General features: G+C 37.6%; 1 protein-coding gene across 4 annotated transcripts in view; it reads left to right on the top strand.

The window, feature by feature from the left end:
• Positions 1-26109, top strand: part of LOC145681251 (uncharacterized) — a 425047-nt gene that overhangs the window by 14257 nt on the left and 384681 nt on the right. The window contains exons 2-3 of one of the 4 annotated variants that reach the window (XR_014130752.1): positions 2195-2335; positions 3609-4177. The exons of 2 other annotated variants lie outside the window; for them this stretch is intronic. Coding sequence is in view for 1 of the 2 variants with exons in the window: in XM_081752814.1 (XP_081608940.1) it covers positions 3609-4098 (490 nt within the window). In the remaining variant the exon portion in view is untranslated. Of the gene's footprint in view, positions 1-2194; positions 2336-3608; positions 4178-26109 lie in introns of those variants that run through there. One more of the 4 variants, XM_081752814.1, reaches the window with a different exon arrangement.

Here is a 26109-nt window from a genome sequence, read left to right as displayed (position 1 = left end):
AAACTAGTCTATATGAAGTGTTTAAGATGTATGGGTTCAGAGCTGAATAATTTTTCATGACATTCCGACAGAAATGTAGGTATCCTAATTTATTTTTTGTTATATGCTGGCAAAGCTGTGATCACTAAACTGCATCAGATGGTGTCTAATGGATATCTGTGCAATACATCTTATTAGGAGCTCAGATCGGAAAGCAACTCGCAATATTTTTTTTCCAAAAAATTTTAATATGCAAAAACCAAATAAAGCACAAAAAAGTTACGTATTTGATCCACTTTTCTACAGTCACCAACTTTCTCCATACATGTCTATGAGCGTGGTACCGGTTTCAGGATGCCCTGTTCATGAAAGTCTGTTATGGTGGAGTATAGGAATGTGCGGACTGCTGTTTTCATTTCCGCATCTGTCGCAAAATTTTGACCGGTGAGGAATTTCTTCATGAGAACATAGAGATGTGAAAGTGAGAGACGAAAGAGACTTGTGGACTGGCAGTAATGATGAAGTTTGACGTTGTCACCATTATTGTAGCGGCGTTTGTCACGCAGGGCACGACGCAACATTAACCGAAGTTTTAATTTACGCTGCAGCATTTGCAGTAGTCCTGTGTTTTACAAATCCCCCAATAAAACAACAAACGTCTCAGAACACTGTCACAAGCAGTTTTCTCGCAAATTGAATTTCGTTTAGTTTCTGTCGTGTTGGAAACCAGTATGTTTCCACTCCATAAAGACGTGCTTGGTCTCGGGCGTCTAATAGTATGCCCAAGACATCCACGATTGCATACAGGTGGCATAACGCGTTAGGTGATCCAAGCATGTCATCATTCGCTGAATTTCGTGGTTATCTGTCAAGTTCTTAAGGACCTATCGAGCACGAACTTTATGAAATTCCAGTGTGTCCTGAGCAAGGTCGTACACTACAGCATAGTAAATGTTGAATTTCTGCAATGAGGTTCGCACGTGCACACGACGGTCACTTAGAATTGCTGGCTGGATGGCGCTGATAATCTGCGGTGTTGAAGCTGTTACCGGGTGCCTGGAGCTTGGCGGAATGCACAATAACTGGAAACATTGCAACAGTCCATATAATCGTCCCCATATACGGTACGCATGTTACAGTAACTTTCTCTTGATGTATGCCCTTTGATTCATTGAAATCTAATCATAACTGGCTTCTCTTCACATGTGGGGGACAGTAACAGGACGCCATATTTCTTTCGTAGTTCAAGTATCTGTCGCTAGAGCTACATAGGAAAACAAAGAAACCTCTGTAGCGAAAATATCAAACTCTCTCGTCATGCAACTTCACCATTCCAATGGAATACATGGGGAGAAAAAATTATTGTGGTTTACAGTCTGCCCTCGAATTTAAATCATGTGGTAATTTTATGTATTTAGGAATCAACGGGAATTTCCCGTTTTCATTCCTTAAATCCAATAACACTTGCCCACTTGTTTTCAGGAAACATTTTAATTACGAGACCCGACAATAACGTAAGAAGAATGTGTTTTTTAGCTGATGCTGGCACCCCTGCAAACTTAATCCGCCACTACAAACGGGATAAGGGAGCTTGTGCGAGGCAGTTAATATCAGACGCACATTTTCTCGATTTATGTTCAGTTCATCCGCAATCATTTTCACGGTTAATCGTCTATCCTCTCAGAGAGGTTCCCTCTCTCTGTGTGCTCTCTTCCATCCATATTGTTGTGAGTCGCTCACTACGATGTTCATCTTCGATTTCTGTTCTGCCTTCCGCAAACATTTTGTACATACAATATACCTCTGTCATTGATAACAGTTTATTTCCAAAGGGCTGCTAAATCTTCCGGTATGTTATCGAGGCAGTTTTAGCAAGTTTCATACAGAAGGCGATTGCGTAGCACTGGTCAATATTACGTGCTTCCGTTGTTGTGACAGGGGTCGAACACACGACCGCACTCTTTAACTTCTAACTTCACAATGAAAAATATTTCGTGCATGTCACGTGCTGCGCTATTGGAGCAGGCCCAGGTCCACACTCTGGCGGCGGTTTCACACTGCAGCGTTGCCAGCAGAAGCTAAAACAATTCTTATTTCTTTTTCTTATTACTTTCTTGTCGAACTTCGTATATTGTAAATTTCACCTTCGTAACGTAATCCACTTGCCAGATAGTCTGCTTTGGCGTACAACTTAAAGTTTTTCTCTTACTCATAGAACCATGATTCTAATGAAAGTAACATAAAAAGACAATAAAAAGTAACAAAAGAGGGAGACGGAGTGCGCACCTGTGTAAAGTTTACTTTCAAGGTATTCACATGTTTCCTGAAATTATAGCAGAAAATTTCTATCTCAACTGTAAGTACTGATAATTATTATCCTGAATGTTACTCTTCTCCCTCTTAAATATAGCATTTTCCAATACACCTGTGCATGCAACCGTTTATTTTAAACGATAAGCTTATGTTAATATTCCTTGAGAGACACAGGAGATGATAATTTTTGACGTGTATTTCTTGATCCTCCTTGTCTCCTTATAATACCAATTTGAATGAAAGTAACATGATAAAAACTCAGGTAAAGTTAGGTACTCAACAAAATAGCTAACTTATTTAAATAGTAAAGCTGACTTTCTTTCATAATTAAATTTATACCATGTTTCTTTCATTTTATTAATATTCAGGGCGTAGCATTCTCAAACGTTCTTATTTAACAAGAGTGCTTTTTTCACTTAGATGTATATCAATAGACTTAAAGATTGCATAACGGTTTAAAATTTAATATCTCAGAGCATTCAAATGATATTGGAAGCACTAGTAGTATACTGCTTGAAATGACGTATTTTGTACAAAATTTAAAAAATGGTTATAGTCTTGTTTACTTTCTTTGTCATAATACGAACAGTTTTGGTAGCTATAATTGCAAACTCCTCTCGAAATTACTAAATGATATACCAGAAAAAAATAATGATATAGTACACAAGTACTATCAGTGAGAGCGTACCACCATTTTCACCTGTAATAATCAGATGTTCATTCCGTAGTGTAACGTGGTATTATGCATTTGAGTTAAATCCGATAACTGATAGATAAATGCAGATACGATTTGAGATATCAAGTTAAAGGACATCCTTTTCTTCGGAGAGTAGAAATGATACTGAATAACCTCAATAGTTCTCTTCACCTAATATCTACAAGATTTTATGTAATATTACAATAGTATTATAAATCAGTTTATCGGGGGAAAGTGCAAAACATCGTGTCTCTACTTTTTATGAAATTTTAGTTTTTGGTTGCATTCAATTTCACACATTGGATTCTACGTGCGTGTGAAAGATCGTAAACGAAAACACAGTAAAGAAAAACGTGAAAAAACTAACTGTTAAAACCTAGTATCGCATATAAGATAGTGTATAAGCAGAACAGATTTATTGCTCTCCGGAAAGTTTGGTTTGGGTGAGTTATAGGGTTTAGCACTTTCGCCATTCTAAAAGTTATGATTACCTTCAAAAGCCTCACGATAAAATGCAATATTTTCTTTGCTTTATTTTAGATGCAAACTTCTCCATTTCTTTGTTGTTCCATATAGTGTACCTAGATTTCCACTCCCTAATTTACTGAATTTATTACAGGATCCATAAAAATGAAAAACCTCACACATGCAAAGAGTGTGGACTAAAATTTGGTCGACGTTCAAGTTTAGCTAAACACATGTTAACACATACAAATGAAAAACCTCATACATGCCAAGAGTGTGGAAACAAATTTAATTACCGTTCTGATTTAGCTAGACACATATTAATACATACAGGTGAAAAACCTCACATATGCAGAGAGTGTGGTAACAAATTTAATCAGCGTTCAAATTTAGCTAAACACATGTTAACCCGTACAAATAAAAAACCTTACACGTGCCAAGAGTGTGGAAACAAGTTTAATTACCGTTCTGATTTAGCTAGACACATATTAATACATACAGGTGCAAAACCTCACACATGCGAAGAGTGTGGTCGCAAATTTCGTCAGCGTTCAAATTTAGCTACACACATGTTAATACATACAAATGAAAACCTCACACATGCCAAGAGTGTGGAAACAAATTTAATCACCGGTCTAATATAGTTAGACACATGTCTATACATACAAATGAAAAAGCTCATATATGCCAAGAGTGTGGAAATAAATTTAATAATCATTCTGATTTAGCTAGACACATATTAATACATAGAGGTGCAAAACCTTACACATACAATTAGTGTGGAAACAAATTTAGTCAAGGTTCACATTTAGCTATACACATGTTAATCCATACAGGTGAAAAACGTCACATATGCGAAGAGTGTGGTAGGAAATTTAATCGACGTTCAACTTTAGCTAGACACATATTAATACATACAGGTGAAAAACCTCACACATGCAGAGACTGTGGTAGGAAGTTTAGTCAACGTTCACATTTAACTAGGCACATGCTAATACATACAAGTTAAAAATTTTACATATGCTAGACACAAGTTAAAACATGCATATACATAACATCATAAATGGGAAGAGCGTGAAAACATTTTGTCAGCTTTCAAATTTAGTTGCACACATGTTAGTATTTACAGGTAGAAAATTTCACATGTGCGAAAAGTCGAAAGAAATTTAGTGAACGATCAAAGTTGGTTAAAGATACGTTGATACATGCCTGTGAAAAACATTACTTATGCTAACAGTTTGGGAGATTTTGTCGACGTTCAAACTTGACTTAACGTATCTTGATACACAGTTAAGAATCCTCATACACGGCAAGACTGTCAGTAGAGATTTCGTCAAACTGCATTTGTTTATACATACGTTAATACACATAGGTGAAAATTCTCTTCATACCAAGAGTTTGAAGTTGATTTTGAGTTTAACGTCCCGTTCTGCAGCGAGATTAGGTGGACATTCTTATAAGCGTGGTATCCAAACCACGAGCTACCGCCGGGAATCGAACCCGGGATTCCCACACCAAAAGTGCGTAAGGTAACCGCTTAGCCACGAAGGAGCTCCCAAGCAAAAAGTTTGGGATACGATTTTTGCAAAATTAACATTCAGCAGAAGGCAGTAATTAACACAGGAAAAAGAGCTCAGTATGTGAAAAGTGATTTAGTTTAAGTTCAATTTTGGAAAAGCATATGTTAGCACACACTAATGAGGAAGCTGATATATCGAGGGAGTGTGGAGAAGAAAGATTTTGGAAAACATCAAACACTGCAAAAGATATTAAAACATGAAGGTTATAAAGCTCACAGGTGCCATGAGTTTATAAAATTTTCTCGCAAATTCAATTTTTGTAAAACACCCACACAGCACAGGCACGTCCAAAAATGATCCAGGAATTTTAGCCGATTCAGGTCGTCTGAACGTAAGATGAACCAACATGTTACGTGCGAACTGCGTCCATGAGAAAGTAAACATCCACTGATACTTGACCATGAACATATAGTGTACCTTAATAGAACACTAAGATGATGTCCATTGAACGTTTGTATAGATCTTACTAGTACCCCATGCAACGTCCATTACATGTCCGCTTTTTTTGAGAGTCAGTGGGTCAGTAAGGGTCATTGCGGACGTAAGTAGATGTTCAGTATATGTCATCAAGACATCGATGTGTACGTTTATAGACGTTCATTTGTCATGGATGTGAAACTTAATAGAAGTAAATCTTTTGTCGAAAATTTTTCCAGTAAACCTTCAATAATTCGAATGTGTGCCCAGTGGACACCAGATACGTACCTGTATAAAAGTGCAATGTATGTCGTGCGGATGTTAGTAACTGAGTTTTATGAACGTACACAGACGCCCAGTATTCTACTATAGACGTAAAACGCAGGTAAAACGAACGTTTAGTCCACTGGACGATTCATACGTATATCGAGGGACGTTTCATAAGTATATAGAAAGACGTCCACTAGATGTTAGACAATCTCTGTGTGTGCGACTATGGATGAGAACAGGCGTCGAATGTCCAAATTAAAGGCAGCTCGTAAGGGAAATCTTATAGGTAAAAATATAGTTTTCTCGCGTCGAACTCATCCATTAAACGTATATTTTTATATAACAATATACAACATTAATTCAGTAGAAGTGGTTGCTTTTCTTTCCTTAGTTCCAGGCAAGAAACCTCTTGATTTTACCGAGATGCTTTTCCTTAAGTGACGCCTCTAATTTTGGCTACATGCTTCGTCTGTAGTGGTAAAACATAGCTCGTCATACCAACGTACCTGTGGAAACAAAAGTGACATAATCAAAACATTGAAGTCTACAATAAAGGCTATATAAAAAGGGGATACCAATCGAGCAGTACTTCTAGAAACATTGTAAAGTATACTTCAGCAATCAGATCTTTGACTTTTACCCGGATATTATATTTGTATTACATTAACTATGGAATACATTAAGTAACTAAACAACTGTTAAGAATTACTCAACTACATATTAAAAATCTTCCACAAACAAAGAGAAAAGTATATACGCCCTTGGTTTGGCTTTACTCTTCAAGATAATATCTACTACAAAACAAAGAATTAAACACTAATTACACGCGCTTATAATACGTGTAATTCTTCTGCACTTGCAGGCAAAGCTTGATAGTATAATTATGAATACATGCATTCCATGTAATTAAATTATGATGGACAGGAGTGACTGTCTTTACGTGATTGACTACAAAATTGACTTCAGTTTTGGTTATTATGTCCACTTGCTTCACAACTTTGACCTACAAATGAACCTTTAATTTTTTGTCCGAAAAAATCTTTCAAGTTAAACGTATAGTAAACGTATTTAAACATCAAAAATGTCCTCGATAGAATTTTTTTTTTTTTTTTTTTTTTTTGTAATTTTCAACTAACTGTCTTCACCAACGAAACTGAAATAAAAAAAATCACATATTAAGACATCAATATTGTCATTAATCCCAATATTGATGCCATTCATCAATATAATTATCTAAAATTAAACAGGTAATTGGCATGAATAAAAAGACACAACACATACAGCATAGATATGCCTAAATATGTCCAGCGAAGATTCAATGTACGTATACAGTGCCTTAATCAAGAGTTTTGGGACACCCAAGAACGTGCCCCCTTACGACGGCTTAGTTTTTATTTACCGAGTACATCATCTTTTCGAGAGATTCATAAGTTTGCCAAACAATCATATATAAAATTTAAGAGTATTTAGTTGCTCTGGTAGTTATTAATAAAATACTTTCCTTTCCTCTGTATTTTGCAACTTTAAAAATTGAATCTTCTATTTTGAGTGAGCTGTGTATTGTGCTAATTCTTCCTATATTTCCATGCCCAAACCTACTGCTGGGCTCCATATTTGCGGAAAAAAGTAAATTATTACGTAAAGAGTTTGTCGGGTACATTACGAAGATAAGCATAATATACCTTCCTTTTCTATGACAGAGGACACAGTAAATAATCTGAGACATTTTTCAACGAACAGTTACATTGAAATCAATGTACAATATTTTCTGTCTCTCATCAGAGACAAACATCGGCTGAACATTATGTTGTAAAAGAAGTCACAACATCGGAGTTCAGATGCAAATTAGAAATAAAGTTTTTCATTAAGGCTCGGATTTCTATGAGGTCATATCTTCATCCTGTTATCCTTTTATATGTGTAATTAAATATAAACATATTTCTCACTGTTGTCATGAAAAAATGTTTTTGTTGGTTATATATATATATATTTGAACCATATTTTGGCGTGAGGTCATGGGGGCCTGAAGTGATAAAAAGGCTTATTTTTGATCATATATTAGACGGGTTTCATTTTTGTTTAAATAGATATCTGTCATCATTAGGAATCAAGAGATGGTCATTCAGCTTTTGTCTTATAATGTCAGTAATATGCTGTGATCTATTCTTCAGAGCTTACAGATATTCATTCAGGCCAAAATAACTATGTAAATGTCAACAAATGATTATTCTTAGAAATATGTTTGTTAAAAATTCAAGTTTAAGTAAATTTTCAGTAAAAAATGATTTACTTCGTGTGTATTTGAGCACATTTTAAGTCATAGTTTGTGTTTTTTCGGTCTTAAAACATGCATATTTCCAACTTGGTTGGTCATAGAGATTCGAACCCTAGTTGTTATATTTCTCCGATTATGATTGGTAACCTATATCAGTTAATTGCTAAGGACAGGATTCCATCTTTGTTTCTTATGTAGGTGATTATTCAACGAAAGATAAAAAGCTCGTCTAAGAGAAACAATCACCTTTTCAGATATTTTGGATGCGGACCTACGTACTCCAGAAGTAGGTATTTCAAACATATCGTATATTGCTTCCTAGCATTTGCAAATATTAAAAAGAAAAACTTAATTTAAGGGTAGTTCACACTCTCTTATGATCTATATGTAATTAGATAAGTTAATGTTTGCATTAATTCTATACGTTTGCATGTAGCTTTACTGTCTGACCACGGAATTTTATCAGATAACTTTCATTCTCTATTGACATCTCAGAGCATATTTTATACTTCTTCAGTAGCATTTTGGTTGTAAGATTTGGAGATCCCTTGTCTGCCTAGGTATAGATTAAGCATGCAATTAGTATCTTTATCTTAAAAAAAAAAAAAAAAAATAATCGAAAACTTTAATCGCGTTGGGAAAATCAACGATTTTCCATTATTTTACCTAGTAAATGATCAGAAATGATTTTTTATCTAAAAAAAACAGAAACAAGAATTTTCAATGTAAAAATAGTAGCACAATTTTTATATCTGGACATGATAAGTACTATTAATATACTTTTGATTGGTGCATGTTGTACTTGTGTTAGTTCATCATCAGAACTAATTTTTGAGATACAAATAACCCAGCAGGCTATCTATTGCAGTGATCCTGTAAGAGTAGTTCCATGGGAGTGTATTTTTGTGTGAATTCTGACTCAACCTGAAATCAAATTTAGAACATTATTGCTGTTAAAATAACCATAATTCCCTTATCGAGTCTTCAGGTCTGAAATTCGTTTTTTTTTCTAAGTAGCACTTAAACTCTCTCAACACCTAAATTCTTGATTTTCTGAGAAGAATCAAGCCAGGAGCCATTCGTACCAAGTGAGAAACATGTTAACAAATCGTCAAGAAGGTTAGCATTAAGCTTTCTCTCTCTCTCACCCGACACCCCATATGAATATATATATGTATCTAAGAGAGAGAGAAAAAACTTATCTATGCCCTGCTTTTAACCAAATCCAAGTTATGCGCTTGTACGTATATGTACCTCTTAGTTGGTCTGTTCTGTTATGGATTTACAAATGGGTCCATTGCGACGTTAATTGTCATCCAAATAAGTCTGTGTAGGTCCGTGGATGTAACCTGGACACTGCGGTAGCATGTGGATATTAGGACCATTTTGTGGGAAAAATAAATGTTGAGCGAATATGGAACATGAATTAATCATACTATGTCAGTTATTTCCAAAGGAATGTCCCTTGACATCACACGTTGCTTCTCGGATTTTTAATGAATACCTCTCCCAGAGCAAAGAAAAGGCAACATAGATGGCGAAGCTTGTGATAGTTTCACTGATAAACTGCTGGTGCGACTAACGAAACAACTAACCTTGTTTTGTTCAGTTCCATTCACTTCGTTTCCATCTTCTTTCTCATCATTGTCTCTTCAGTATCATAATAAAGACAAGACACAGACGACTGAAACTACTATACTAGAATATTCACTAGATATCTTCTTCAACTTATCATTTAAGCTCCTGCAGATGAGTCCTTGTTTCTGCTACAACCTGAAGATGTTAGTAGAGTGAATACCAAAGGAATCATCCATTGAACACGACAGAATTTATATTCCTGGTTAGTTACGACTGTCGATTTATTGTAAAAATAAACAAATAAATGAACACTAGTAAATACCGTAAAGAGGATCATGGAATATTTTTCAACATGGAAACCGGATCTTTTCTTCCGGTTTGAGTATAGAGATTAGTGTTGATATGCGATATAATCTTGGGGCACTTCATGAATTACACAAAAGCCCTTCTAGCTGCATTATAAAGACATTAACGTTAAAACGAAAACTGTTTCATTTTCCCCACCTTCGGTATTAGTAGAAAGTTAGAGTCGAGATAGAACATTCTTGAAATACTTGATTAAACAAAGCTGCTTTTCGCTATCTTTTAACGTTTTTGATCTAGCCATACCGATAGTTATCAACACTAAAAATCAGAAGTGTTTTCCTTTTCACCACTTGTGGTTTGATTAGGTGTTTAACAGAGAGGATGATAAATACTCCCACAACGCTAAATTGATCCCCAAAACACCTTCTTCCTGCATCTTTGCTTTATGCTGTAGGTTAAACTGGAACCGGAAATTTCAGAGAATTTCTAGCACTGGAGTTTCAGTGAAATTCTATTCCATAACGATACTCGCAAAATTTGTGGATTGCAATATGAAAAGGAAAACGTAGTAAGCATAAATTCTATGTTGATATCGTTGATTAAAACACTCATTCCGTAACGATTTGCGTTGACGCTGAGAAAATTTGTGGTAAACTTCAACTGAAATTCTGTATATCTCGGGATCATAAGAGCTTAGCGACTTGGTATTTACCCTGAAATTTGCGCTATATACCTGTTATCGTAAAGTAAAACGTAAATTTTGCTATGTATTGATACAAAGCCACACGATTGTAGGTAGAATAAAACCCAGGGAAATCCACACTCATGATGACTTGTCTGAGAAACATACATTTTTCGACCGAGTTGCACTCCAACGTGCGAACACACTTGAGGAAACGTTAAACCACAGAAGTTCATAGACAATATTGGCAAATATAAGAGTGATGAATTCAAGCTTAAACATAGGCAAACCCGGAGGGAAACTAAGAAATTTCCCCCCTCCCTTCTAGCGGAAAACGTACAATCATGGGAACGTTCGTGTCTCTTTACTAAAGTAACATCTCTAAATAGCAATGTTACAACTTTTTAACTGCATCGCACAATGGAGTATTTCTGTGAAAGTCCTGACCAATATTATTTTTGAAGCATTTTAAAGTGGAAATCATTGCTGTTGAATTTCGACTTATTTCATATTGATAAATGCATTGAATAAAACTTATATGCACAAAGATATGTATTTATTAGAAATAAGTACATACTACAAGTTTACATATATGTACAATATTGTCATATGAGGCGCGTAAGCCTGATGGCCTGCTTTCGATCCCTAGATTGTGAACTCCGCGCCGCTTTGGAGGGATGTGCAAACATTAGTAAAGACGGGGGAAGTTGGAAATGACCGTTTCGAGAAAAGAATTTATTGGTCATGTTAACCTGGTTAAAGTAGGCGTCCGGTCAGCTGAAGCAGAGAACTGGCTTCAGCGCTGAGGAAAGCATGCACAAATAAGTAAATAAAACAACCACGTTCTTGTCTAACAAAATGGTTACTAACAAGAAATTTAAAAGGGAAAGAAAAATATATATAACATATAATTTGAAAAATGTGTAATATGAAAAACATCCTTGGCGACGCATTTCTATAGCTAATAAGTTAGCTGGATTTTCTTAATTTGCTGCCAGATGGAACCGTGGCGCTGGTGTAGCTTTTTTCGAGCGCTCCCTCCACTCCCTCATACCATCAACTTTTGTGGCTTCCCTCCAGATCCACTTCCTCTGTTCTGCTTTGGAGTCCCCTTGTTCTCTCTCTTCCACTATTCTTACCCAAGGTTAATGCAGGAGGTAGACTATAAGGAGTCTAGAGATGACAGATAAGTTCCGGTAAGCAGAAAACCGTGGACTACCGAACTGATCGGATGTATTTTAAGCAGTCTCCGATAAATCAAGATATTGCGGGACAATCTTTTTGCTGAGACTCACTGTAGCATGTAGAGTTCGACTTCAAGTAAGTAAGATGCACCACCCTTCACACAGCAGAGGTTAGTCCAACACACTACTCTTTCCTTTCGAGTTTTATTCCAATCGACTCTGTCTCAATTTGCTATTTTTCTCTTTTATTACTTTTCCCTCATTCCCGAATTTGAACAATAAGTTGAAGCAATAACAGAAAGCGTGAACACATTCCTAAACTCGATTCTTTGGAACATAATGTTCATTTTACTGGTCCTCACTCACAGTGGCAGTTGGCCCTCGCCCTCGTTCACCCTCTCCGTCGCAAAGGAAATTGTAAATCATCCTCGCGCACACTCATCCTCGTGGTGACAGCTCTAACCCTCGTTATTGTCCTCATTCTGGAAACTTGTCCTCGCAAAGGGAGTTGTCCATCACCCTCACCTCGTAGTGGAAGTTGGCCCTCGCTCTGGCGATGGGAATTGTCCATCGCCCTCGCTTGCCCTCACCCTCGTGCTTGAAATTGACCCTCGCAGTGAAAGTTAGCTCTCGACCTCGTTCAAACTCGTCTTCATGAGGAATTGTTGTCCATCGCCCTCGTGTTCCTACTGGAAATTTCTCCTCGCCCTCGTTAACCCTCATCCTCGCGTAGGAAGCTGTCTTTCGCCTTCTCCCACATATCATTGAAGGCGAGGTTATTTTAGGGTAAGAAAGCCCTCGCGAGGATCAGATCCTCAATTTTCGAGCATATTTCCTGAAGTATTTCTTTAAAATACCTCCTAAACAAAGAAAATTAAACATTTCATCGTATAACTTAGTCCGGATTACCTAAAATGAAACAAATCATTGACGACTCGACGCTTAATATCACCATGAATATGTTCAGGTAAAATTTGAATAGAGTTTCCTTTAAACCTTTCGGTTCAAAACTTGTGTTGCCCATGAGACGAGTCGACACTAGAAATAAGAAAAATGAAGTGAAGTGTTTGAATTTTACGTCCCACGCTTATGGGAGTTAGGTTAAACTAGACGGTGATGATGAGAAGTGAATAAAATGATGGAATGAAGAAAGTGCGAGGAAACGGGAGAACCCCAAGAAAACCCCTGAGCACTGTATTTATCCACCACAAAGTCCACACGTCGCGAGCTGGGATGGAACCAGAAGCTCCAAGCACCGGAATTGAATGCTCTACCACCCAACCACCGCGCCCCGTACGAGAAATAAGGTTGATTATTTCGTCTTGTAAATTTGATAGAAGTCTCGTCCCGTCTCAATTCTTTGAACCTTCTTGTCCCGATTCTCGGCAATTCCCTTCTCCTCTCGTTCTCTAAATTTACGTAAAATATGTATTCCCTTATCTAGATGTTCTAAGAATCTGTCTGCGTCACTAGAAATGTAAGAAGTGTGTATCTAATAACATTTAAACCATATTTATTATCGGGATATACTGTGTAATGATTAGTGTATCTTTAAACGTTCATAAAGCTCTTCAGTGTGATCGCAAATCACTTTTATCATTTTATAGGTTTTATATACGGATTATTTAGCAAAAAAAAATAGTGTTTGAGACCTAAGACTCGGGTGAACTAGTGTTGCTCACGAGATTCGGAAAAAAATTTTCGTCTTCTCTCATAGTGCAAATTGAAAGAGTGATAATGGTGATGAGGTTTAAAAAGTGTCATTTTATCATGTTTCTTTGATGAACTATTAGCGTATAAGGTAAAGATTTTCGTAAAAGATTGAGTTAGTTATTTGCACGAAATTAGTTTGGTGAATTTTGTTTGCAATTCCAGCAATAACACCCTTTTTAATATGTGGTATATATTTCTTATTTGCAAAAATAATTGGCCCATTTTTTTAATGTTAGTTTTGTGTGATGAGGAAGACACCTCTACTAAATTCAAAGAAATCTTTGCGCCATCACAGGACGAAGTGTCGTTTGCCACTCTCCTTGGTGTCCCTATTGCGGCAGCTTCAGATCATCGGAGAAACCTTTCTCTGCCGCCAAAGACTCCGTCGTGAATCCAGCCCAGGATTCCAGTCCAAGATTGCCTTATAGCTGCAGATAAAATCTTAGGTTTATAGCTGCAGGCGTTATAGCTGCAGATAAAATCTTTTCTTCGGGCACTGTAAATTGAAGGTTCGTTCTGACGACTTTTCCAAGGAATGCGTATTGATTGGTCAGTAGGTAATGTTGGCTATTTTCTAATAATAATAATAATAATAATAATAATAATAATAATAATAATAACATGTGTCCGAACGAACTTTATACTACTGCATAAGAACTTTTTAAGAAATTATCATATTTAATGTATTTTTAGCAGGCAAATATGTCTTCAAACAATTAAAAGTAGAGGCTGTTCCTGAGGGAACTCATATAGTTAAAAATTTAAAGCTTTCTTGCTTCAAAGTAACGGGTGAAAAGGTGGTATAATGGAATTAGAAGATGCAGGGCCCGACTGGGAACACTATTCCGGGACCACAGCTTCCCAACTAATTTGCAAATACAGTATATTGCATATACTACAGTGCCCCAGGGTGTGTGTGTGTGTGTGTGTACTTTGAACATATAAAACTTTGTTTTGTGTGGAACAACAACATATTGCTTGTTTCCAGAAACAACATAAACTATTCATCTAATAATTAAGCGCGAGACGAACTGAGGGAACTGAACCTGAGCGCGAGCCCAGTTGAAAGAAAGGAGTCCGAGCCCGAGCAAGCCCAGTGCAAAATGGCAATCTATGATCAAAACTCATTCAATCAAGTCCTTTTCCATCTAATCTACTGCATTCTGTTGGTTCTCTCACTGCTTGTGTTCGTCCAGATATCAGCGCTCTTAAGATTATGTCATTTACTGCTGAATGACGTGAGTCACTGTCTGTCAATCAGTAATCTTTAAACGTGAGAGTGTAGACACTTTTTAACTAAAAAAGTCTTTAGATAGGCAGGGCAACAATGAGGCACACTCACTTCTAAACGTAGCGCTATTTCTATCAGGAAACTTTCATGGCAAACATGTAAATATTATATTCATTTGCATTATTATTTTTAATAATTATGTAGAAGCACACAAGAGAAATTCTCCACTGCAATTAAGTGAAAGAAAGAATACCACTATTCTATAATCTTACTATGACATATATTATCATAAAGCGGACATAGCAGATGTTATTTTAAATATTATATTCTTCTAAAAAGTGGTCAAACTGCAAATTCAAAATAGTTGCTGTTAAGAAGGCTTGTCCGTCTCCCTCGCTTGCCTTCGTTCTCGCGAAGGAAATTGTTCCTCTCCATCGAGCAACCCACGCCCTCGTTCACTCGCCTTCGCGCACCCTCACCCTTCCAGTAACAATTGATCCTCGCCCTTGCGAAGGGATTTGTCCATCGCCCTCGCGCTGAAGACGCGTCCTCGCCCTGGCGAAGGGAGTTGTGCATCGCCCTCACTCGCCCTCGTATTGGAAATTTTCCCCAGCCCTTGCGCATCCTCGCTGCCGAAACTTCTCACCCTCGTGCACCCTCGTCTTCGCGAATGAAGTTGTCCATCGCCCTCGCCCTCGTGTTGGAAATATCTCCCCACTCTTGCGTACATTCAACCTCGCTTCATTGTGGGCGAGAGAGCTTGAGGGTGAGGATGCCCTTGAGAGGGCCACCCTCGCGATGGTGAAAATCTCTGGAATAGTGTATCGGGCAAAAATATAGACGTTAATCTTAGCAATTTATGTAATCACGACACATATAAGAAATTAATGTCTCACATAGTTATGTTTCCTCTCTTGTACTCATCTTGTATATCTATTCTAATATTGTAATAAACTCTATTATGTCTCATTGAACTTCTCCTAGGGGGATATTATGATAATACGATTAGAGACAACAAACAACTGAGCTAGAACTTCGATATGTATTCTCTATGAGCTTCACTTCATACCAGCGAATCAAAGAAGATAGGAGTATCTGGGTTAAATGCGGGGTGTTAACTAATTACAGCTCCGTTTAGAAGGAAGGAGAGAGAGAGAGAACGAATTCCAAATCCGTACAAAGCAAAGCTCTATAATGAAAATTGTCCTAAATGAAATAGTGTGTGCTTCTTGCCACGAACACACACTATGTGGTTCGTATCACGCGTCTCAAACACGTTGGAGCCCTCAAACAGTGAGTGATCGGCTGCCGGATTAAAACCGGAGGACCGCGTCATCTTCAGTCACCAAGTCACCACACGTTCGTAAAGGTTGATGGAGTTTCGCCAGGTATGAATGGTGAACTCTACACAGTAACTATACACCCCAACAACCCCAACTGTAATAGTTGGCGTCAACCGCCGGTGTTACTGACGTTTTACTTTTACACTCGTTATGTCGTTTGCCCAGGCTTGTGCATCGGTGAGACCAGTGCTACAATGTACCAGAGGTACAGTTTCATTTTTATTTTTATATGTAAAAATACACACTTGGTTTCATCATTTAAGTATTACTACCGTTTTCTGTTTTTCTTACAAGTGAATCATGAAAATAATTACTTTCATTGGTGTCGTAGTATACCTGCTAAATAGTATGTAGTTAGAGAACAGTGATGTATAATACCGGGATAGTGCTCAACCTACAAATACAGATATGAAAACGATTATAATACGTAAGTAGTTTTGAATGTAATTTCTCAATCCTTTCCTTATCTGAAGCATAGTCTTAACGCACCATTATTCTCTTCGAGCTCTGTTATGTGACGTTCGCTAATAATCCTCGATTAGATCAGAGCCATTGTAATTTCGTGTTGCGTCAAAGTGAAACATCCTCTCTTTTAAGTAAAAGAGCAAAAAATATTGTATAACGGAAGTGAACAGATTACACGAAGTAAATTGAATTTTCTTTTATCTATATTATCCAAATGATAATACAGCAATAAACTTAATACTCGTTCTAGAAAAATAGACAGGAGAAGGAAACGTAACTATCCCCTTAAAGCAGGACAATAATTCTTTATTTTTAATCTTCTTGTATGTCACTTCCTGATGAAGTAATTCTTCGAGAATTAATTTATTTCTGCTGTATGCATGTTTTTACAATAGGATCTAGGTTAAATCATAGCGTTGCTACGGATATATGTTGAGCCACTAATGAAATAAAAAGAAAAATTGAACACTTGAACCATGAGTTTTCCGCAGTAAATAAAAACGCTGGCGCGAAGTAGGGAAATCACATTGCCCAGCTGGCGATGGAAAACCTTATTATATATGGGATTCATATGGCAATGTTTATTGTTTATATAGTGATAAAGTTAAAAGAAAAGTATACCCTATTCCTCAATTTAGTCGATGGCAACATAGTAATGCGCCGAAGTATATTGATACGTAGGATAGAACCTTGTATTTAGATCATCCTACTCCGACTTCTGACGTGCAAGAACCACCTGAGATCGGTTGTGAAACAACCCGCTTAGCAGTTTGTAGTCCTGCTGGACTGCGCTTAATCCTGCACAAGGAAACTAGAAACCGATTCCATTACTTCGAACTTTGGTTCTTGAATCGGAAATAGAGAAATGCCGTCTGGAATGAATGCTAGGGACTTGAGAAACAAAAATAATTTACAAGAGGAATTAGAGGTAGCAGAATGGTGGCTGGTCAGGTAGATACGAGGACCACTATAGAGTTATAATGTACACCAGGCGTTTTTTCCTATTAGAGAGTCGAACCCAGTTCGTCAGAAAGGAATAGACAACGAAATTTTAGAAAATAAATCTCCTAAAACCGAAAATGGCAGTAGGAAAGAAACCTTCCTCTATTTGCGTGAACCTGACAGTCCGGAAACAATTTACTTCCCAGTAAAATACGAACCATCTGAGATTCCATCTCAACCTGCGTTAGAACAGTTTGACTAGGAAATTCATAAAGCTATTAATAGAAACTAACTTAGCGGCGTCGATATAAACATTAAACTTGACTTGGCTGATACGAGTATCGAACTCAGTGCCTCCAAATAGCAACTACTAAGTGCATACAAAGAAAATGATCCGTACTACTCAAATATTAGTCAGGACGACGAAATAGTAAAACGACTTAGGACATAATTACAAACTGACTTATCGCCAGTGATAGGAGCCTTAGCACAAACACTGATTAGAGGAAATAAAAATAAGGTACAAACCACCATGGTTCGTTGCATGGACTAGGTTGTAGAAATATTATGGGTACTTTTTCAGGCAGATCCAATCATTCCTAGCGAGAACTTATTACTAATAGATCATGTAATTGTAACCGCTATAGTGTAATCTGGTCGCTGTCCGTGGCTCTTGGTACTACCAATAAGTATCTTCCTGATACTTTAACTTACCTGGACAGGACGATGAAGGACCTCTCCAAGAAAAGGTTACAAACTGTTTCCAAATCGCTCGTCGGTCTCAATAATGCGATGAGCATTAGGCGCCGAGAGGTTCGGGCGTCTCGTCTCGGAAACCTCACGGACGATCAGACGGTCATCCAGACCATAACGCACACAAACATCACTCATGCAAACAACGAAAACACGCTTGATTAAATAACACTATACTTATTTATTAGAACACTATGCTATCGCTTTGTGAAGGAGGTCACACAAATTCGTCTTGCACTCTTTGTTTACATTAATTGCTAATCAAAGCCCTTCCCAATCATCCCCGTCACTCGGACGCATATACATGCTTTGCCGACCTCCATTCAAGCTTGGGAATGACTCCAATGAAGATATCGGTCGCAACGTTGTTGGTCACGTCTGAACTATCCTATGGTAAAGACCAAAATGGAAAAGAAATGTCAAATTCACCCTTTTTGTATTTATTAAAGTCTGCTGCGAGGGATAGTTCACTACTCACATTATTTGAGTATGTACCGCAACCTACCCTCGCGTTAGCATTTAAAATTAATACTAAAAAAAAAAGAAATCAAAAGATTGAAACACCGGGAACTGGTTGTTAACTACTCATACTTAACAAGAAAGTGAAGTTGTTTTGTTTTACATGAACCGGATATTACATGGAACTTTGATACTAATGTATGCACGAACTGAAATAAACAATAAATATTACATGTTAGCAACACAACATGAAGTCTACACTATTCGTATTGAACACACAGTAAAATTAAGATTCGTACATTGAATACTAGTATAATACTTCTTTGCTGACTTCCCTATCTAGCTAAAACAATAATACAAGTACGAAATTATTTACAAAAGATAGTTATGCGCATATGAGCTCTTATGCCGGTGGCCTTTGATTATGTATATATATTTTTTTCTTTTTTTTAATTATCACTGCTGATTCACGACGGTGAGTCTGGCGTACTAATTGCAACTAAAAGAGATAGTCACGTTAACACTAGTCGACCGATTAACTCCTGCGGTAGATACTTTCGGGATAGTGCTCACATGAGTTCCCTGATGACTCCTTTGAATGTACTAATTAATATTACTTACAGATTCACTTCCTTTGAGGTGGGTGTTGCTCTCATTTTCTTCCTCGGGATGGAGTACTTGGGCGCAATAAATCCTCTTAGCTAACGAATTTTCCTGATTAAGGCTGTAACTGGTATCGGGCGTAAAACTGTACACAATTGGCTTACTTATTTTTACTTGTTAAACGTAAACTCTTCATTATCTCTCACTTATGTAGAAATACAAGTCTTCACATCGGGACGCGTGCCTCACCCGCCGATCATCCAAGCCCGAGTGCTTTGCGCACTTCTTTGTCACACAATGCACGTGAAGAGTAAGTATACTCTGGATATAACGCTGATCCTGATTGGCTAATAACTGGAAAATTGTCCAATTACAACTGGGCTTAGAAGTAACCGGAAACGTGGAATGGTCCAGCACCTTCTCTAATGTTCTGGAAAACTACACAACCGGAAGTTCCAATGTCTTCAAGACAAAGAACTATTGTTCAGCACACGCACACATTCACAAGAAAAGTCAGTTTGTGGTGTCGAAGGGATGTCATGTACTGAAAGAGCACTAGTATAATTGCCAACTGCTAAGTTTATCACCAAAAGTCAATTATGAATTTAATAAAATATGCGCATTAATTTTTCTTGCTTCGAGGGTCGATAGCAACTATTGTATAAAAAAATAACGAAGAGGAATGGATACAACACTGAACACTAAATATATATAATAATTTTCGTCGCTGAAATCACACTTTGCCCTTTTCAGGCAATATAGCCCTTTATATATATATGATTATAATTCAGATATCACTACAAATGCTTCTCTCACACCATTGACACACTTGGGGGATTAGCACTGGGAAAAAGTTGTCTGGATCGTCCTACGATGAATCCAATTGCTGTGCCGACGATCCCGCGGCGTAAAGATGCGTCTTCAGCAAATTAAAAAAAAGGTCTCCACAGTGGAATGCTGATGTTGGAGGGCACGTGTATAACTTTTTAAACGCACAAGGTCTGCGGACCTGGGGCTAGCCGTAATAAAACGTCCTTCACCGGCTAATAGCTTGTGCCCCTTAACAAAAAGTTACATTTGAAGCTCGACGCGATATGCGTGGTTACGGCTTCCAGACCTGGAGTCAAACTCTCTGAGCATCCAAGCTCAAGCTACGGGTTGCAATGATCAACTAAAAAGTGTTGGCAGTTCTTTTCAAAAATCACTCAGTTAACTCACCTGTATGCACATACAAACAGAATACGGAAAAGAATTTATGGTGATTTTAGTCAACTGCCTATAATGCACTAGACACGGCGATAACTTTGGCATGAGAAAGTACAGATAAGGGACTACGAAACAACCCAGTCGGCGCCACTTTGGTTGCTAAATCATCTGGTCAGCCCGTATTTCTCTAATCTATTATAATGTTTCCATAAGCGATTAAAGACAGCACTTAATTCAGTTCCAAATAACTGCAGAATATACACTGTGCATATAATAAGTCAGGGAGAAACACTGAAATGGTTAGTCACTAACTGAAATGTTCTCAGCAAAAGCAATGTTTTAAACATATATATGAAAAAATGATGAAAGACTTCTTTGTCCGACTGTGTGGGAAAGAAGCAATTCCCATCGAAGAAAACTTATGTACGTTGCAGAATAAAGTATAAATCGAAAATAAAGATCACTGTCTACGAAATATATAGAGTGTCCACAAAAATTCCTTCTATAACCTGGTGGCGGTTATATAATAGGGAATATCGACATCGAGGTTCAAACTGAATATCCCATGCGGAGAACGGACCGTAGTGTTCAAACCGATTCCCATAAATGATTAGCATCGAGACTAATCCGGATCTCAAAGCGTTATGTAGGGTTTCTACTCAAACCAAGCCCGCAAGCTTTCCGCTGGAAGAAAAACTGTCGCACCTAGAAGACATAGATAATTTTCTTAGTGTAGTTAGGCGAGTTAGATGTTCAGATGGAATCATTAGTAATTTTAAATCCGAGGATGATGATACTGTAAAGGAAGCGTGGCTGGAATATAAATTGAACCGATTACAAGCTGAAAACGAGTCTCTCTCCGAGTTGGAATTAAAGCATTCCCACAGAAGTAACCCAGAGTTAAATCCCACCTTGTTGAGTAACGAAGCAGCGCTGTTTACTCCGTTGAGCCCAGAAGACGACCTTACCTATTCTAATTGGGACACCTTAGTAGCATCCATGCCCCAGTGAACAGCTCGAGACCTCCTTCCTAGTAAACGTAACGAAGAAGATTATGACGCCAACCTTGATATTGATGCAAGACCTTCAGTGAAAGAGGATAAAGAAAATGAAGATATTTTTCCCATCCACCCTTCTAACCAGATAGAGGAAGAAATAGGAGCGGATAACAACGACTCGTGGTCGGAATCTAGAGTTTTAGAATATATCGAAAAGATACCGGTATTTGAGTATGCGGAATACGGACCTTCGATAGTGCGTTTAGAGGAGATAAAAAACCAAAATCATCTTCGCCTCCTTTACAACCAAGTATAGTTCAGGAAAAGATAGTGTCAGACCTAGTAGTAGTTTATTATGTACAGCCTATACGAGCTCGAAACATAGTAAAAGTTAATCACCGACCATTAAAGAAATGAAAAGGTACAGAAAAGTGGACAGTATATCGCGCTAAAATAGTTTGTTTCTCCACCTATAGTGCGAGCTCTCCCACTACTAGTGGGCCCAACATGTTAGAAAATGCAGAAATGAGACCGGATCAAAGTACAGAGTCACAGGGTAAGGATTTAAGTAGGTTAGATTCGACGAAAACCTCGATGGAGGTCGACCCCCCCCACACACACACACACATGACATAAATAACTGAATTTTCTTCGTATGAAAGCTATTGAAAGGAAATGACCAGCAGTCAAAGGTCAGATTCAATTCAGGACACTAGTTCAAAAGAAAAAGATAATATTACTACTAAATCTAAAACATAATTTAAGACTAGTTCTGTTACAGAACCTTCGTCTCAACCTAGCTTAGAGAAACCTCAGATTCCAAATTTACATTTAGAAGAAAATTGGCCATTTCCACCACCCGCAGGTGGTACGCACACCCTATTATTGTTACTCAATTTCGAGCATATCGTATTTACCCGGACGTAAAAATCCCGTTATTTTCAGTCCGTAAATTTGAGGCTGTAACGAATTTTCTTTCTTTCTACGAAATGACGGTACGCATATACGATTGGACACCCCAGGAAATGGCGGATTATTTCCCTATTAGCTTAAATGGCCGGGCAACCGCTTGGTAGTTTGTGGAAATAGCAAATCAGCCTACGTTAAACTATGCAGAGCTAAGAGGTAAAGTACAATTTGTTTTCCCGTCTATTCCTTACCTCGCTAATCTTGAATATGACTTAGAACATAGACGAAAAAAGTAGGCGAAGGTGCCATACCTTTGTTTACAGGTTAGTGAAAGATTTTAAATACTTGTGTAGAAGTACAGATCAGTCGGAAGTGTTGCATAAGCTCAGGGTGAATTTGCTACCACAGATTTTACACCAATGTATGCTTAATGTCGAAGACATAGATAAGTTAGAGCAATGCATAGATTACCTGCGAAAATATGAAATCACGAAAGGAACTGGTGGACATATTTGCAAATTAGTCCTGGTTTCATCCGAAAAAATGATCGTGTAGACTGGTCCTTGCTTGAAACTACTGTCCAATCTGAATCTGTTTCAGTTTGCTATTACTCTTCGAATTATGCATTGCCTAAAAGTGATCGGAAGTCCTACCAGAATAATTACTCTAATGACTATGAGCTGGGCGCTGGCCGAGGTCAACTCACTACAGTTAAAATAAAAATAGGAGACCGCTGGACGTCACATCTAATTGACAAGGGGACAACCATTTCATTCCTATCTAGTGAATGCCTATCCCTTAGGTTCCCAGTGTTGATTCGATTGAAAGGTTACGTACGAATACAAGTAGTAGGCTCCCAGCTTTCAGAATACCTACCCGAGGTCATAACGGCATGCTACATAAAAGATCACTTAAAAACCACCAGTCGAAAGTACATTGATGTAGATGCTACCGCTATTCACCCTAAATATTTACCTCTCGCGGATAGTGGTGGGAACTAAGTAGAATATCGCTTGGTTCAAATTCCTCAGGGTCTTCGAAATTTCCGTAAGAACATGGTTTATAATCTAGATTTAACACACGTTGAAAAATATACAAGAACAAAACAAGTGAGAGCTTCCCAGACACAGAGATTTTGTGAACAATTGCAGGAAGGAGAAAGCTAACCACATATATCATACAGCGATCCCAGTAATCCCCCTGCTCAAATACGGCACTTTAGAAACCAGATCTTCACTAAAAAGAATCAAAACTTCTCTAATTTGGGGGACGCCATTTAAAACTTTCACAAGGAAAAGGGAGCAAACTGTCCGCCCTACAACTATTATGTCACGAGTATTTGTACGCTTAAGGAAACCCCCTAAAAATTTCTTTTCCGAAGGCTATAAATACCTCAAAGAGACCGTTTCAAGCGAAAGAAAGAGTAAATGGTTTCAGACTCAACGAATGAAATATTAACTACAGTACTCATGAACTGTATATTGGCAGCTCAATTACCGTGGTAGAAAATGTTTCTTACTCGTTAACGGTGGAAGAAAAACCAACAAGCCTGTCTCTTCGAAACTAGGGAGGAAGAAATATTCTCCTAGAATCGCCATTGCCAACAGTTCGATAGAATCATCTACCGAGAGCTATGAGACTTGCTCAATAGGTACGAATGATCAAATGTATGAAACAAATTCTAATGAGAAGGCACCTCTAAACGGCAACTTAGAGGAAGCTAAATTTCTAGAAATCTCTTCGTTAGAGGTTTCTTCGCATAGCCCCTTTGAAAAGTGCTCTCAAGAAACGATCGTTGGTCTAAGTGGTGGGGTGGTAAAACTTTACACCAACAGCGCTTTTAAGATACAATTACCAACCAACCTGCGTGTCTCAGCCAACGCATGCTAAGGAAGAATTACCGTAAAGCTCTGAATATTGGACGGAACTTAGAACCCCATGAGAAAAAACAGTTATTGGATATGCTTATGGAATTCCGAGATGTCGCCTGCGACAAACCATGTCTTTCGGCGACAACAGACAAATTCATGTGCCCGCCCCTAGAGATAACTAGAGATATTCCTGTTTTTCAGCCTTCTTATATTGGGAGACTCCCGAAAAGAGAGAAATAATCGGGGCAGAGGTGCAGAAAATACTGAATAGCAACATTATACGAAGGAGCCGGAGCACATACTCCAGCTCCATCGTTGTAGTTCCTAAAAATAGCAATACGTAGCGCTTCAGTATCGGTTATCGAAAACTTAATCTTATTCTGAAGCCAAATATTTACTCGATACCGCGTATAGACGAGCTTCTAATGTTCTTCAGTGGTACACAATGTACTACTACGTTGGACCATTAATCGAAATACCGCCAAATGCCAATAAAACCTACCTACAGAGAAAACTGCTTTTGTGTTTAGCAGTAGTAAGCTTGAATTTTTCTCCCGTTTGGCCTGGCCCCAGCTCTTTTACAAAATATGATGGATGTGATCCTTTAGGATGTAAAATGGAAATATTTAATGGTCTACTTGAATGGTGTCATTTGTCCTAATCCGTCCTTTCCAGCTCTGTCGGATAGCACAGGAGCTATCCTCACCCGGCTCAATGAAGTTAATTTCAAGCTCAGTCCTAAGAAGTGTTTCTTCGCTTATGAAGAGGTATATGTTCTCGGTCACATTGCGGGAAAAGCGAGGCGTTCGTAGAGGCCCTGCTAAAGATGAGGCTATTTTGAAGGTGCCCCATCCGACAACCTAGAGAAGGTTAGAAGTTTTATAGGACTTTGTTCGGGCGATTTTTTAAGTGCCGTCAATATCAAAATTTCAAATCGGGGGACAATATATTATACAGAGTGGTAGGTAACTCCACCGACAAACTTTGGGAATCGATTCCTTATGCGAAATGAAAGAAAAAAGTTCTAATAAACATGGGTCGAAAAACGTCTTCTTTCATAGTTATGAACTACCGAAAGTTCGAAATATCACAATTCAAAACATCCTGGCTTAGAAACAATAGAGCCTATCCCAAGCGGTTTAAGGAATTACATAGGAATATATATATATATATATATATATATATATATATATATATATATATATATATATATATATATATATAGACAATGAATTTATATATGTAGTAGTATTTATTTATATAGTACGATTTTTCATAATTATAAAATAAATAATAAAACTTGTGAAACCACTTGCTAAGCATTTTTCTATTTTCAGTTTTTTAAATCGACGAATTTTACACAAAAAAGAGTTTCTTTCTTACTTTTGCCTCTGCAAATTCCTTTATCACATTAAAGGTATCCAATTCATAAGCTCACTTTCGCTCAATATCTGTAGTCAGCATGGCCACACCCCAAAAACGTTCTTTGATCATACTGTTTCTGAGATATTTATTGGTTAATTTTAACTTAGAGAATGTTTGCTCAGCAGTTGCAACTTTAACAGTAAGAGTTACATATAAACAAAGCACAATCATCACATTTGGAGTTCTGAGCTGAGGTCAGATTTGGTAATAAAATGAAGAATCTCTTCGTGGGTTGAAAGATTTGAGTCTGTCTTGAAAAGTATCTGAAAGTCAACAGTTCTCGTGGAAAGTCTCTGGATAAATTGTATGCATACAGAAGCACAAAGTCATATGACTGCTTGGTGATCTCTTCTTCAAGAGTGGTTCGTAACATTGATGGGCATAAGTACGAAAATCTTTCTCAAAGTTCTCTCATTCTTTGAAGCGTACCCTTAAGTTTACTATT

Source organism: Thermobia domestica, chromosome 3 (genome assembly GCF_964235325.1).
Source record: "Thermobia domestica chromosome 3, izTheDome1.hap1.1, whole genome shotgun sequence".
In the NCBI taxonomy this organism is placed as follows: Eukaryota; Metazoa; Arthropoda; class Insecta; order Zygentoma; family Lepismatidae; genus Thermobia; species Thermobia domestica.
This window is presented reverse-complemented; position numbering and strand designations above follow the sequence as displayed.